A 17,218-nucleotide genomic window follows, 5' to 3' on the forward strand; every position below is an offset into this window, starting at 1 on the left:
ACATACTGCTAAAAAATACATACCTGCTAAAAAATGCAGACCTGCAGCATTTTTTGGCAGTACAATGTGTCGCACCACAGATCACACCGCACAGCTAAGGGAACCGGAATGGATTGTACACTTTGTACACTCCAAACTAAAAAGTTAAGAGTGATTTGCTGAGATAGAGCAGTTTAGTGTGTGGGGTAGTGTGAATGAACTCTTAGAGACCTGGGCCCTATCACTATCCTGTCCTTAAATCAGGCTGAAATATAGATATGACCCATAACACTAAGGAAAAAGTCTTGTTCCCTTTTCTCTATAGAAGAGGTAATAATCAGCATCAGGAGTTTGTCATAAATCAAGTAATACCCGGAACTATTCACATAATTTGCAATTACTGGACTGTGTGTTCCTACCAAATATTAGTAAAGCAGGTAGAATGGTTTACATCAAGTATTAATCCTTTCTGGTATAGGCAGAAGATTACTTTTTTTTTCGTTAAAGAAGAACTGCTGACAATCTTAACCGTTGCAGTGGGGCTTCCCCTGCACTGCAAGGGTTAAGTGCTCGTATTGTGTACAAAGATATGCTCACCTCCATCTTGGACTCGGCTGACTGCTAGACTGGCCCCTGCTGCTTTTTTCCCCATTAATACTTAACCTGTTTTTGGATTTAATCTGTTTTATGACTTTTCTTAGTGTTGTATTTAAAAAAATGCACAAAACTGAAAATAAAAAGTACCTTTTTTAATTTGCAAACAACTGCCATGCTTTGTATCATAACGTCATTTTAGTGGCATTATACACAGGACACGGTATAGAAGAAAATGTATAATTTTTATAACAGTAACACTTACCATTTTAAAAGTCACACTGGTCAAAATAGCAAAAAATATTTTTTTCATGTTGTTATGTCTACAGATTGCATCGCAAATAAAATAGTAATTATTATTTTTAGGCAATATTGCCAAAAGAAGCCTTGTTTGTCCTGAGAAAAAAACAATGTATGTATTATTTCATTATCTCAAATTAGAGTTATTCGAGAATTCAAGTTATTCTGGAAAAACACCCACAGCAGAAATGTAAAAATTGCTCAGGTGTACGAGAGCTGAAGTGGTCAGTAATCATAAAATAAAATGTAATATCTATTCAACAATGATAAATCCCAGAGGAAGAAAAAAAATTCCTTGTGGACCTACGCAATCATTTTTAAAATCTGTAAAGTGCAACTATTTTCCAGTAAATCAGAATATTATCTTATAAAATGGCATTGTATACAGATTTCTATGAAGCAGTTTAGTACACATAAATAGACGTAATGCTGCCACCATGTGGAAGCCACCTTAAAAAGGAAGAATGATTATTCTCTACAAAAATGTTCATACCCGAGAGTTGTATTGTGGTGCATTTTGGTAAAAAGCTGCAGTTATCCTGCATACATGTGCACAGCAGTGACAGACACTCGCAGGAGGGGATTTTTGGAATCACCATTCAGTGTTACTTGCCATGTAATGTAGTGGGGGGAAAAAAAACAGGTGAAATATTCCTGGATATTTACTGTGCTGATGTGACTGTAGCCTAAAGCAATGTTATGTAATCCAAACAGGTAGTGACAAAACATTATTCTAAATCTATATGTAACAAAATAGTTCAATAATTTACATTGAACAGGAAGTAAGACACATAATGTACAATGTCCACTATAATGTTTTTGTTGAATATGTGCTATTTACTATACACAGAATATCAATGTTTTACATAATACAGTTAATTCATTCAGAGTCAAACCAATTTAAACAATATACATATTTAAGTCAATTTAAACAATATACAAAATAATACTAATAAGATATCCAAATCTAAGCGAGACAACTGGGGCTATCGGGGACGTTGACCTCACAACTTCCAGTTATTCATCACTGTAGATGTCACTTGCGTATGGCAAATGGACTCGACTTCCTGTAACGTTTGGAAGACGTGACAGATCTGGCAGATTTTGACTCCGCAGCCTCAGCTCTTTCCGGACTTGGGATACCCTTGCTAATTTGCGCTTGTACTCCTAAAGAACAAAAATCGACATCAATTCAAAGCAATGCACACAATGATCTAAGACAAAAGTTTTTTCCATAAACATTAACACCTGCATTTATAAAGCAGGCCCACTGTTTTGCACACATGTACACTTGCTTGCCTAAATGTCATTCTTTCCTATTACAACACTGAGACTGTTCAGGTGCTGATAAAAAAGGCAAACCTCCCACTGTGAATCCACCCTGAGAAAGAATATGTAAGATTTACACAAATGCTTTAAAACGAAGAAAGATAAGCGTCTGAATTAAACCGAGCTAACATTCTTTCAATGTATATAGTTGATCTAAAGGGTAATGAGAAGGTTAACATAAGTTTTTATTGAAGTTTGAAAGAAATCATGGAAGGTAAAACAAAACCTTAAGGGCTAGTTCACATCAGATGCAGTCTGTTCCATTTTTGAGCTGCATCAAAAACGCATCACAATGCTTTCCTATGGGTTTTCTTGTGCTCTGTTACCTGCAGAGCTGTCCATTCCGATGCAGCCAGAAAAAATTCTGCTTGCCCTATTTTAGCTGCATCGGATCGCGACAGAATGCATCAAAATGCATCGGAACCCACTGGAACGCACCTGAAATCCCATTTTAAGCAACCCCCCCAAAAACGCATAAATCACTGTAAAATTGTGCCAAAACGCATTGCACCCCAGGTGTGCAGACACATGCTGTTCTGATGTGAACTAGCCCTGAACCTAGTTTTGCAACTTTGCCATGCATTAAAAAAAACTGTGAAAATCTTTGCTATTGATCATATGCAGGTGAATTAGGTCTGGTTCACACTGAGCGTTTTGTAGCGCTCTTTCTGTACTAAAAACAGTCGAAAACTATGCCCCCCCAAAAATCCCAATTATTTATATGGCCCTGTTCACATCTGAGTGTTTTGTCACAATAAGCAAAACGCTTGTCCCTGGAAAAAGTACATGAGTTTTGTTTTTTTTTACATATTAGAGCTTGTTTTGGCCCTATAGACTCAATAGGAAACGCTTGAAAACCCATGTTTGCTGTATTTTTGCTTGCGTCTGCCCATTAACATCCATGAGGTGGAATCTGTTCACAAAAACACACAACTTGATTTTTGTGCATAAACCACACGTAAAAACGTGCAAAAATTGTGCATCAAAAAACGCACGTAGAAATGCGCAAAAATGCTGTCTCCTAGAGGTGAACCCAGTCTTATACCTTGTTACGGAGAGGACAAATTGGGCTCTATTTGGTGGTAAATGTTAATGATATCTCCCGATGTATTTCTTATTAGCAAAGGAATGCTGGCCCAAAACAGTAAAACATTTTGTAAACTTTAGCTGTATATTACCATGACCCACCACCATTTAAATACATTTCCACCGTTGGCGTTCATGGCAATACCACATATGTGTGTGTTATTTGTTGTTTGTACCTGTAGTAGGACCCAGAAACAATAGTGTGCATTTGTTCATTGTTTTATGCTACCTAAACACACTGGCACTAAACCCAGTACTAACACATGCACTGGCACTAACACTGAAACTGACCAAAGCCCTGAGACTGATCTAATCTAGACATTTTTTTTTTACTTTGGACTTCTTTAATGAGGAGAAAAATATACTGTACATAACATGCAGTACCACAATGTGTGTAGTGCATGTGTAGTGTGTGTGTGTGTGGCAGAGGTTTGGGTCCCATTCAAATGGCCACAAAGAGCATCAAGAAACAGCAGATTTCTGCAGTACACATGTAACCACACATCAGAGTGGTGACATGAGTACAGGGCCATGCGCACAGGCAGATTGCATCCAGGGCTGCTCATCCATGTATACTCCACATGCAGCTGTGATGTGTGGTTACATGTGTACAGCAGAAGTATGTTGATGCCTTGTTATTTCTATATATTTTTTACAGCACAGAATATGGCACTGCAACAGCAATAGCAGGTGTTGGTCACATTTTTAATCAATGGCTGAGATTAGTGGCCTGTCAGCCACTGATCACACCTATTCATTTATTCAGCAGGGTCAGGGAATCATGTTCTGCTATAAGCTTAAGCACCCATGAGCTTTAAGCAGAAGGGAATGCTTGGTAGTGAAAGGGTTAAAAACTTGGTTCTCAACTGGTGGATTGTGACCCAAAAGTAGGTTGTGAACCCGTGTTCAGTGGGCCACCGCATGCCTTCCACTTTTCTAGGCAAGAGGATCCTCTGAGTGTCAGCTTGAGGTGGGATGGGGCTTTGACCACGAGGGAGCTCCATCCATTTGTGCATTGCTTTCAGCTACCTCACATGTCCTATAGGAGGTGCCTCGACCAGACTGACATCACAGGCAGCATCCTCCACTAGGTATTCAAAGTGGTTGCAAAGAAATGTTGTCCCTTAACAGCTATGCAGAGCAGAGGCTTTTTAACCACTTGCCGTTACCTGTCAGTGTGCCTTTGCTATTATATAGGGGGATTGTTATCCCCCTATATAATAGCAATAACAATAAGTGCAAAAAATATATATAGATATAACTTAAAAAAAATAAAAGTAACATATAAAAAAGTAAAATAAACAAAAAAGTCAGATATAAAAAAAAAGTGAAAAAAAACCCCCAAAATGTTTAACGCCCCCACCCCCACGTTTACGCACCTATAAACGTAAATACGCGTCCGGTGCCCCAGCTCGTAAAAACGACAATTGCGCTACACGAAATTTTTCCTTAATATAGTAAAAAATAAAACTCCCCAGTGGTGAATAAATACCACCAAAAGAAAGCTCTATCTGTCCCCAAAAAAGGGTATAAAATTCATTTCAGTACAGCGCTGCATGACGGAATAAATGTCAGTCAAAGGACTGCAGCGCTGAACACTGAAAAATGGCCTGGATGGGAAGGGGGTTTAACACCGCGGATGTCAACAGGTTAAAAGCTGCTTCTGCAGTCCAACACTTTAACCAAAATGTTCTCCACATGTGTACTGACAAAAGACCCATACAAAAGATGAGACAGGAAACCTCCAGCAGCCCTTCACAACTATAACTCAAAGCCACAAACATTTGGTCCAAACGTTCTATGATCAAGGGATCGACTTCAGCAGTGACATGCTTCCTTTTGAATGAAAAGCGGAACAAAGAGCACCAGTCTTTGTACAAATGCTGAACTGCTAGTCAAGATCTTTTCACACCAAAGATTTCCAATACTGCCTTAGAAATAAAATTATGTGCAGGGGCTGTAAGTTTAGAGTTCATTAGTGTCTTGTTGTTCATTGTTTAAGCCCCGATGAAGGGCTTTCAGAACCAAACCATCAAGCCCAAATATAGCTCCTATTCAACTAGAGAAAGTCCAGCGCTTCATCCCCACTTACCCTTGGATACTTATTTTTGAGGGTTTTTGACCAACCAGTTAGGGTCAAGATTTAGATGGGATGAAGAGGAGCGTGGCCTGGTGCAGCATGCAGTGAGACGTGCTTTGTGAGTGTTCCGTTTCACAAGGATCCTGAGCCTTATTCTGTCTGGCCTCCTGTTTTAAACTTCAGTGTTTTCTACACTCCGGTGATCTCTTCCACCCACATGTCACCGATTAAACGGAAATCTAAGATTAACAAGCTTGACAAATTCCAGCGCATGGACAATGATGGTGGATTTGTGTTGGCCTCAGAGGAAGAACAGCCAGATCCTTCAGCGGAACGCCTGGCTGCTGACAGTACCAAGATACTCCAGGCTATTTCTCTGTCAGAGTACTCTAACTACTAAGATCAATGAGGTTAAGCTGGATATTTCCCTTATCAGGCAAGGTCTTAATGCGTGTCTGCAGCAGAGGAGATGGCGAGTACCCTAGAGGATCAGGTACCGCCATTGCAACAGGCTTCTAGGCAACATCAATGCTTATGACATTTTCTGCAATTTGTTTGTTCCAGAGGAAGCTAAAGGCTCTGACCCACCACAATTTTTGGAATCGCTGTTAAAATGTAGGTAAGGTAGACACAAATTCTTCTTGTTTATAGTAGAATGGGCACATTGTCTGCTTACTAGACCCCTTCCACCAGGAGCCTCTCCTAGACCCTTTATTGCAAAGTGTCTCAACTACAAAGACAGAGGTGCCATTTGCGAATTACTAGGGAAAATGGCGATATCCCTTTTCACAACATAACCATATCTGTGTATCCTGACTTTTCCACGGAGATTCAAATGCAAAGAGCAAAGTTTACTGCAGCTAAGAGATGACTTTGAGAACTGAATCTCAAATATGCTATACTATACCCTGCTCGCCTATGCGTTATTGATGGGGCTCATACCACCTCCTTCAATTGTCCGGAAGTTTTCCAGTGGCTGGAACAGTGTAGCAAGTGATGGAGTCCCGGGTTTCATTTCTCTGTTGTTTCTTCCCAGACCATGCTTTTCTCTTGCTTATTCTGCGAGCCTTCACATGGTGAACTTATGCTGCCAGGTTTCTATTGCTGACTACTGCACCTACCATTTGCAGGATCTTCTTTTCCTTAGGATGTTCCCTGGCTTTTTTCAACCAGAGGACTATTGTACATAGGGCTAACTTCCATTTACCTGACCTATGGAGGTGCCGTCATCCTGCAGGAGCCGTTGTTAATCACGCCATAGTTGTCGGTCCTGTTGGATGCTGCCTTACTGCTGTCTGCTTCTGGTGATTTTCGTTCCACTAGTATACAGGGTTCCTGTTATTTTTCAGACTACCACTTGATCTTCCACATTGTTTTTCCTCAGGGAGGCTGAGGTGGTGGATGCTACCGCGTTTGGTTGATTCTCTCTTGATGGATATATCATTCTTCTTTCTTTTCCCACTTAAGTATTTTTCTGGGTTGTTTTGCTCACACTAGTTGGGGGACGTGTAAAGCCAGGTGGATTGAGTTGTTTTATCTAGTGTTGTTACTTTTACTTATTTTTAGAGTGTGTCTCCCTCTTTGTGCATTTTTCATGTTTACTGTACAGATATTGCTCGACTTTGAAGATGTGGCTGTCTTGCCGGCCCTGATATCTATCTATCTTTACTTATTACTCTATTATGGCTCATATGGCTACCCTTGAATTGAACTTGTGGAATGTTAGAGGTCTTCATAACAAGGTTAAATGCTCTGCAATACTGAATGTTTGCAGCATTGCAGACATTCAATGTAATAGTGTTGCTGGAAACTCATATGACCCCTACCCTGCCTATAAAGCCTTAAACACCCAGGGCTGAGTGTTTCCTACCATTCCACTTTCACCTGCAGAGGTGTTTCTATTTTATTCCCAAAGAGTACATATTGTGAAATCCTGGAGGTGCAGGTGGACCAACAGGGCCATTACATTTTCCTTTTTGTGATAATATTTTCCAGACCTGTGCTTCTACTGGCATTTTACATTACTCCCCCATTTTCCATGGCAATTATACAAGATGGTATTGCTTTTATGTCATCATAGCCATCTTTATGGGAGACTTTAATATGGTGCTCAACCTGGCGTTAGACCGGTGCTGTGAATCCACAGCCAAGCACTTCAGATCGCCCCAGACCAGATTTGGTAATTTAATGGGCATGATCTCTGTGGTGGATGTCTGGCAACATCTTTTTCATGATCAACTGGTATTCTCTTGTTATTCCTCCACTTTTGCCACTGTGTCTCATATGGATATGATCCTACTACAGAGCATGCTTCTTACTTTGCTCGAGGACACGGGGTATCTTTCTAATTGTCAGATCATTCCCCATGTTGGGTTGTTCTTGAATGGTCTCAGCACCCGCCCTTCCACAGTAAAATAATATTGCCTTCTGGCTGACACTAATCCCTTTCAGAGGAATGGGCATTTTTTTCAATTCCAACATGCCCACGCCAAATTTCCTTGTAGTTTGGGAAGTATTTAAGGGGCCTAATCATCACATTTTATCCAAACTCATTAATAATATAAAACGTGAATATGCAGAGGCTGTGTTACATGTCAAGGGGGCCCTTTGTGAGGCCTTAGCCAAGTTCAATCAATCCCTGCCTGAGGATAGAGCCAACCAGCTTAGAGTTTTATCACGGACTGTTAATGGCAATCTTGCTAGTGCTAAAAATAAGCTTTTCTTCTCCTGACAGTGTATTTAAGCATGGGGAGCAATGTGGCAAGCAATTGGCCTTCTTAGCCTATTATTAACTATGCCCTCCTATGGTAGTGTACCTAACTTCCCCCTCTGGGTCTCCCATAACCAACCCACAAGTTGTACTTCCTCAATTCTGTAACTTTTTTTTCCAACTTCTATGCTTCCAAGTCTATCACCTCTACTTCAGATACTTCCTTCTACCTTGACCAAATTGCTATGCCCAGACTTTCAGATGACCAGGCTCAACTTCTGGAGGCACCTTTCACATCTTTAGAAATTGAAAAAGCCATCTCCTTGTTTGCTCGTGATAAGGCTCCTGGGGCAGATGGGCTGCCTGTAGAATTCTATGCTACATACGCTGAGATTCTAATTCATAACCTCTTGGATTTGTACAATGTGGCCTTTGAGGCCTCCAATCTATCGACCTCTATGAAAGAGGCCTTAATTATACTGATTCTGAAACCTAACAAGAACCCTCATGTCCCACAGTCTTTTAGGCCCATTTCTTTATTGCAAACTGATGTTAAAATTCTTGCAAAGTGCTCTTCCTTCATTTGAATTGGGTCATCTTTAGTCTTATCCACTTCGACCAAACGGGTTTCATGCCTGGGAAAAAATATTACCCTAAACACTAGGTGGCTTTTTATTAACTTGCAGGGTAATCATAATCGCTTTGGCACCAGAATAGTTGTCAGTCTAGACACAACTAAGGCCTTTGATTCTGTTGAATGGTAATTTCTTTGGCTAGTGCTCCATGAATTTGGTTTTGGCCCTTATTTCATCAGGTGGTTGCAACTAATCTATGTTAATCCTATAGCCCGTCTCACAGTATATACTCACTCACTGGCAGTAGAACCTTTGGGATATTTGTGGGGTATGCATAGGAGGTTTTGAGGAAAAGATATGTTTATATGCGGATGATATGCTCCTATACTTGGATGACGCGGGAGTCTCTTTGGCCAAGGCCCTGGATGCGATTATCGAATCACTTGGGGCTGACTATTAATTGGTCAAAATCCAAAATTCTCTCCTCAGACAGTTTTCCTCGCACTTTAGAGCAATCTTCACTCCCTTTAATTAGAACTGATACTATCACATACTTGGGTATACAGACATCTAGATCCTTGACTGACTTTCTTAAATTGAATTTTGAGCCCCTCATATCTCTTGTGAAGAAAAAATGCAGGTCTGGCCCAGGTTACCCCTGGGGGTGATTTGTAGGCTGAGTCTTGCCAAAATGATACTTCTTCCCAAAATCCTTTATATTTTATGGCACTCCCTTGTTTAAATTCCTCTTACATAATTTTAATATTTCTTACATACTGTTCTTCAGCCCTTTCTATGGGGCAAAGGCAGACACAAACTTGGCTGGGGGTAGTTTGGCGCCCGTTGAATAGTGGAGGATTGGCGTTTCCCGATTTTCAACTCTATGTGGCTTCCCAATGATCCCATCTATTTTACAAATCAAAGACATAATGGGGTTGATTTACTAACCTTTTAAACACACCACGAACGTGTATACACCTCTGTAGTGTGTTCCCTCCCAGCATGAGCTATGGGAGGAATCGAAACACCTTTGTAGTGTGTACACACCCAGCAGGTGTGTTGTGGAAAGCCCTGCAATGAATTGCAAGGTAATGTGGTGTAAATTAGCTCTATGTTATGTTGCTTGCGTTGATGAATGCAGGAATGTAAATGCATGAGCTAACCATTTTTGTCTAAACTGTGAAGCAGCATTATATATGCATCATGTGCATGATTTTTCCATATATGGCATTAGTGGAAATATGCTTTTAGAGACTTTTTGGTTGATAAATACGTTTTGCTGTGTGAAAATCACACACACCTGGTGTGTGTGTGTGTTTAGGTTAGTAAATCACCCCCAATGAGTCTTGCATTTTCTTCTAAATCCAGATGCTGATCTATCTCCAGAACCCCTATATTTAATATCTATGGGCCTTTCATCTCAATTTACCCAAGATAGCCTTCTAACGCAATGTCTTAAACTATGGGACGTTACACTATAAGGAAGGGGTTTCCAAACACCTATTTAACAATAAAATGCCTATTTGGAAAAATGTGCTACCTACTATGGCCTCTTCCTTGTGTTTCCAGGATGTCAGGAGACTGACGCATCTGCTGGAATTGCAATATACTAATTTCTCACTAGTCCATAACTGTTTGGCCAGATTGGATTATTTCTTTTGCTCTAATACTTTGTTGCCCAAGGTAGAATCCTCTGAGATCAATTATATTATTATCTCTGATCATGCGCCCATCTCGATTAATGTTCCAGAAACCCCTAAGTTACTACTGTTATTATGTGGCGCTTCCCGTCCTTTTTGGCTTCTAATGAGGACTTTTTAAATTTTCTTCAGTGGAGTAATATGGGTCTTTTAATAATCAACATTGCACCACCCCCATTTTGTTTTTGGGAGGCTGAAAAAGCTTTTATGTGGGGCAAAATTATGTCCTATGTGTCCTACAGAAAAAAAAGCATTATTGCCGTATAAAACTGCAAGTGACACTGATGATAGCACAGAGAACTCTTGTTGACTTGCCCTCAGTACTCTACAGGAAACACAGAGGAAGCCAAGCGGAATTTTGATTTGTGGGCCGACAGATGTGAACAACTGAAGATGTCTTACACAGTTCTTGCCTTCCATAAATTTGGGAATAAGGCTGGTAAACTTCTTGCGAGGTTGGTGAAAGGTAGATTTGCCCCAACAGACATACTTGTCTTTAGGGACCCCTCTGATAAATTGGTCTCTGCACAGGTAGAAATTAACAAACTCTTAGAGCAATATTATAGTTCCCTTTACCGAGCGGAGGATATGGATACCATTACAGCTGAATAATTTCTTTAGAGAGTACCTTTGTCAGGTATTACTTCAGATCAATTGTCTGCCCTTAATGAGGATATTTCCCCTCAGGAAATCCCCCGGGGTTATAGCTGATTTGGTGGAGGGCCAAGGCACCTGGTCCTGATGGTATGTCCTCGGAATTCTTAAAAATTTTGAAGGGAGATCCTTTAGCTTCTTTAAATTCTTTATACAACTCGATGTGGCAGGAGAGTTCTTATTTTTCCACAGGTAAGGGGGCATACATTAAATTAATTCCCAAAGCAGGAAAATACCCTACCCTTCCAGGCTCCTACAGACCGATTTTGCTTATAAATGTGGATGCAAATTCTGTCTAAAATAATAGCTCACAGATTGGCTAATGTTCTTCCGTCCCTTATACATCCTGCCAAGATAGGCTTTATTCAGGGACGGGCGGCAGTTATGAATCTGAGGAGGGTATTGGTGGCATTGGAGACAGCAAAGTCTTATCCATCTAAAGAATTGGCCATAGTAATGTTTGACGCAGAAAAATTTAAATCGGGATTGGTTGTTTATTGTTTTATCCTTTTTGGGTTTAGTGGAAGGCTTGTCTCCTTTCTGCAACAGATGTATGCCTCTCCTGTGGCTAGAATTGTGCCTTGTCTTCTCCCATATTGTAACAAAAAGGGACTAGACAGGGGAATTAAAAATGGTACTTTTTGCCATCAATATTCTTTTGTTCACATCATGTCCCTCTGAAGACATTCCAGCTATTCAAATCATTTTTTTTTTCAAACTTTCTCAGGATTATGTATACATTTCTCTAAGAGTGAGGTACTTCCGCTAATTTTGCTACTAAAACTTGGGAATATAGGTCGGCCTTCAGGTTGGCACTGGAAGACATCACCTACTTGGGTATAAAAGTGGGCAAGACCCCCAATTATTTGTATACTCTTAATTTCCCTCCTTCAATTGATAAAAATCAACCAAGAACTCAAAACATGGAAGACCTCCGCTATTTGCTCTTTGGGAGAATTATTTTGATTAAAATGGTCAGGTTTGCTATTCAATTGTATCCACTCCAATTTTGTTGTTGAAACATGTGGATGTTGATTGGCTAAATAGGGCTATGGTGCAATTTATTTGGAAATTGAAACATCCTAGAATTTCTCTTAAAACATTATGGTTCATGAAGAGCGAGGGTGGAGCGAATTTCCCTAATATACGCTTGTATAATATAGCTTGTCGGTTAAGACATGCTTTGGATTGGTTGTCAGATAACTCTAGGTTCTCCAAGACTGTTTTGAAAACTGCTCTGGTGTCCCCCTGGAGTCTTACAGATATCTTACATTCTAGCCTTGCAACTCTTCCTGGTGACCTTTGATACAATCTATTGATCAGAGATACCATTTTATACCATTTTAGCATAGAGAGATGTCTGTAGGAGGCTGCAACTTTCTCGATGTCCCCTTATTGTCCTCTCTACAAGAGCCCTATGTTCCTACAGGGGGGTGACTGTGCCGCTTCTAAGCTATGGCAACTGAGAGGGTTGAAACTGTGGAAACAACTTTTTGATAAAGACTCTTTCAAACCTCTTTTGTTCCAGGATCTAATTACCAAATTTAAAATACCGGGTTCCCATTTTTTGCAGGGTACAAAAACGTGGCAATCCTATTCTACAGATCCTACAACATGTTTTTGCTCAACTTTTTTGGATACATTAAGGTCAACCAACAGTTATACCATTTCGCTCTATGTTAAATCGTTGAATGACTCAAATGTGAAAGAATGGGCGAAGTACTTCCCTGATCAACATCTCAAGGACACTCTTCTCCCTACAAAATCTGTTGTTCAGAAGGAACGTATAGTGCTCTTTCGTCAGAAGAGAATGGATGTGGAACTCTAGAGGGATACCAGAACAGTTGTTTTTTTTCCATAGATGGAAAACTTTTATTTGTTACTACTACACTGCAGCTGAGATCTCTTACATTATGCAAACTTTTATTTATACCGATTGATACTTAAAGGTGAAATTTAGGAAATTGTTGAGGGCATTAGCTATTGATGAGTGCTTTAACAATTTTCACTTTGTTATTTGTTTAGGAGCCTGGGGGGGTAGCTAGCATGACCTTTTTATTCTTTGTTTTGCTGTTTAATTGCCTACCATGCTTAGGTGCATGTTTTTTTTTTTTTTTATTTAACTCACGGACCCTTGAGTTATAGACCCTTTATATGTCTTCTGTTGTTTTTGGTTAAACTTTTATATGTGTTGGTGAATTGTTTTTTTTTTTTATAAAATGTTTTTTTTTTTAAATGTAAACCAAAGATTAGTTTACCAAAGGGGAAACCACTATGCCAAAGAAAAAATATTGTATTTTATTTCCCTGCTTAACATTCATACTGTTAATCTGTCACTAACGACCTGTGGATGATGCCCTGAACCCTGAAGATCCAAACTAATTGGCAAATGGGGATACTGCAGCAGAGCTACAAACCAGACTATTCTGGGCAACCAAGGAAATATACGAATATACTTTTATTTGGGGGATTGGGACCGCCAACTCTGAGAATGGCAATCTGCTAGATGAGCTCCACCACCCCAGGAGCTTGCATCTATTATAATATAGCTCTAGTAAAAAAAGCAACCAGAGATGACCCAATTACTGATAACATGACAATTCAGTTACAGAATATGTATAGTTTTATTTAGATGGTCTGGATCTTCTGCCAAAATGTAAGAGGAAACTACAAAATTCCCAATTGTGTTTGAGCCCAAATGATTGCTGGAATAATTACTGTTCAAAAGGCCTAGTACTGACATAGTACTGACAATAACAGATAAATCATGACTGAAATGGCAGGCTTATTTGACTTGCATCACTTTATGTATAATCCTCTGGCTAGGAAGAAAAGAAAAAACATTAGGGATGAAGAGTAATTTTTTGTAGTTTAAAAACATTTTCCAGAATTTTTTCCAGATGTGAATTAAGGGCATTCCCACCCTAAACAATCAATAACACCACTATAACATATTCCTTGGGAAGAATTTTCTATTATGTGGCATATGCCAGAGCCTTTCAGCAAAGTATTTATAGTGAGACCTTGAGGTGTATTCTAGTATTTATCCTTATTTGATAATGTTTAGACTAAAAGACTACAGATATAGAGATGTCCACACCAGTTGCTGTTGGATTTTAGTTGGTTTGAGTTGGGCTGAATATGTTTTCATATTTAAAAATTCCTTTAAATATCTTGCCGGGGGGGGGGGGCCCCCTTAAAATGCCTGTAAATTGCTAGTAGTTGGTTTTCCCTTAATCTTGTGAACAACTGCTTGGGGAGGCAGCCTGTATGAAGAGGTCACATTTTAGGGCACTCGAAACAAGGTTAGCGATTTTTTTTGGATAGATTCTGGTGTCTCTTTTGCAGAAGTTGAATGAAAGTTACAACAGGTGCTTTAAAATTGGTCCTTTAGTGTTGGCGGTGCCTTCACACCGTAACCCTTCAGTTATTCTTGATGAGTGTAGGATTGGACCCTGCTCAGAAAATTCAAATTATATATACCTGTCACACACCTATCTCCTTGTTGGCCTTTCAGACATGATGTGGGGCTTATTATAACATTTTATTAGAGAATGTGGGATGGGAAATTGGTGCTTGGGTGCAATACTTTATCAAATGTGGTGCTTGGTGCACTGTAGTACAACTGTTGTACAATAGCTTATTATAAAAAAAAAAAAGAAGAAAATAAAAACGGGAACACCTGCGACATGGAAAAAAGCAATGAGGCAGAAAAAAGAATCTGCTGCTGAAAAAAAGTTAAATAATAAAAGAACATTAAAAAAGAAAAAAATGGGAACACCGGTGACACAGGACAAACACCAGTGACGACACACACACACACACTAAAAAATAGACAGCGAATATACAGCATATAAAATATATACAGTACAGGGCACTGTATATAGCATTAAATGCTGTATGAAGCACTGACACTTCACTACACTACACTAACAGTTAGCTTTCACTTTACTGCACTGCACTACACTACACTAACAGACACTCTCTATTTCACTTTACTGCACTGCACTACACTAACAGACACTCTCTATTTAACTCCAGCAACACACTACATAAGGCTGTCGTGTAAGCAGCCTTATATAGTGTGGGGCTGGGACTTGACTTTGCCACTCAGAAGGTAGAACGAGAACCAAATCACCCTACGAGTGCCATCTAGGATGTCCAACACAAGTGTTAGTAGCTGAGACACAGAAACTGACAGGCTGATTAGTCCCCCCCAAAAAAGGACCCCTTTAGGAAGAAGTTGAGTAGAATTACGTCCAAATAATGGTCTCTGAGAATGCAGAGAGAACCAGTTTTATCTCTTGGAGTTACCAGGAACAAAAAGGGAAGGTACATGACAACTCCCCTCACAAGGTCTTTATCAAGGAATGGAAGGCTAACTGTCATGTGCCGTCCTTGGGAAGGGTACGGTGGATCTCAGCTGCGGGTCTAACTGTTGGGTTAGGCGGTTGTCAGGCCTAATCCCAGGCGGCTCTCTCAATCAAAAGGCGGAGAGTTAGGGATTTAGACATCATGGACCGCTAAATTAAACAACAAAATAATAGGAGGCGGAGTTGCAGCAGGAAACTTAAGATATATTCCACGGTTAGGCAATCACAACTATGATTTGAAATGTAACTGGATAAGGCATTCTCTATGTTTAAGCAGTATAGGCAATTAAATTCAACAGGACAAGTATATGTATTGAATTAGTGAGAGTTGATACTGAGAGGCTCCACTAGGTGGCAGCGTAACGAATCCAATACAAGGCCACAGTAGGACTTTAAGCAAGTACTTGCGGTTTGTTTGTGATGCAGTAGCTCTGTTGAAGAGAAGTCCAGAGGAGGCTGGCTGCTGGGGGAAGAGTTGGTGTCCGGTTCGTGTGGTCCCAAGGTACGTGGAGAGGTTCCTGGGGTGTTTGGGCAATGATCCCAATAATCGAACACCCTAGAGCGTTCACTGTAGGTTTAAATAGCCCGCGGCCGTGACGTCACGCGGCCGTGGGGCGTTTCTGCGTTCCAGCGTGGAACGCATCATACTTCCCGTCATGGGAGAGGAAGCCTGCGGCGGTCAACCCGGCCGATGCGTTCCAGCGTGGAACGCAGCCGGCGAGTGCCGCGAAGCGGAGGAACATCACAGAACCGCCTTCTTAAGGGAAGCCCTCCGGGGGTTCCACGAGGGTGACGGCTTGGAAGGATACCGGTTATTAAATCTCTGCTTTAGAAGGGGAGCATGTACATCCCGAGCACTCTCCCAAGAATCCTCCTGAGGACCATAACCCTTCCAGCGGATGAGATATTGCAAGGTTTTGCCACGTCTCCTGGAATCGAGGACCTCCTCGACCTCATACTCGATCTCCCCCTGTACCTCTACGGGGGAAGGAGGTTGAGGAGTCCTGTTAGGGAAAGAGTCGGCCTTGAAGGGTTTCAGTAAAGAAACATGGAACGACGGGTGGACCCGCAGTTCAGAGGGCAAGATTAGACGCACAGCATTTGGGTTGATCACCTTCTCGATCACGTAGGGTCCAATAAACGGTCTCCCTAGTTTCTTGGAAGGAACCTTCAGCCTCAGGTTTCGGGTGGAGAGCCAGACTTTTTCACCCACCTGATAAGTTGGGGGTGTACGTCTCTTTAGATCATAAAAGTGTTTCTGCCGCTCCTGGGCACGTTTGAGATTGCTTTGGAGTAAGACGTTGATTTTTGAGAGTTTTGTCAAGTAATCCTCGGCTGACGGAACGTTAGGAGGAAGAAGGTCAGTAGGTTGGGTGAAACCCGTAATTCGAGAAGAAAGGTGTATGCAGAGTGGAGGCACTGGTGGAATTGTTAAAAGTGAATTCCGCGAGTGGGAGCAGGTCGTACCAGTCGTCTTGAAGGTGGGTGGTATAACATCTTAAATACTGTTCGAGACACTGGTTTACTCTCTCCGTTTGGCCATTGGTCTGGGGGTGGTAAGCTGTGGAAAGTCGGTGGTCGATGCGTAATGAGGAGCAGAGGGCCCTCCAGAATCTGGAGACAAACTGGGTGCCAATATGATGGTGGTAGGCAGGCCATGTAGCCTAAGGATCTGCGAGACAAAGCAATCTGCGGTCTCCTTAGATGAGGGGAGTTTTTTGAGGGGAATGAAATGGGCCATCTGGGTAAGGACGTCTACCGTTACCATGATGGTGTTATGACCTTTGGAACAAGGCAATTCCACAATGAAGTCCAGGGTAATGCATTCCCAGGGTCGG

General features: G+C 40.9%; 1 protein-coding gene across 1 annotated transcript in view; it reads right to left on the reverse strand.

Annotated features, from left to right (window-relative positions):
- Nucleotides 1-1,573: 1,573 nt before the first annotated feature.
- LOC108792742 (regulation of nuclear pre-mRNA domain-containing protein 1A-like) overlaps nucleotides 1,574-17,218 on the reverse strand; it is a gene marked incomplete at its 5' end in the record, with an annotated part of 56,152 nt that continues 40,507 nt past the window's right edge. The window contains one exon of the mRNA XM_018563584.1: nucleotides 1,574-2,040. Within this exon, the coding sequence (XP_018419086.1) occupies nucleotides 1,891-2,040 (150 nt within the window). The remainder of the gene's footprint in view (nucleotides 2,041-17,218) is intronic.

The sequence above is a fragment of the Nanorana parkeri genome, unplaced genomic scaffold, assembly GCF_000935625.1.
Source record: "Nanorana parkeri isolate BGI_ZX_2015 unplaced genomic scaffold, ASM93562v1 scaffold678, whole genome shotgun sequence".
In the NCBI taxonomy this organism is placed as follows: domain Eukaryota; kingdom Metazoa; phylum Chordata; class Amphibia; order Anura; family Dicroglossidae; genus Nanorana; species Nanorana parkeri.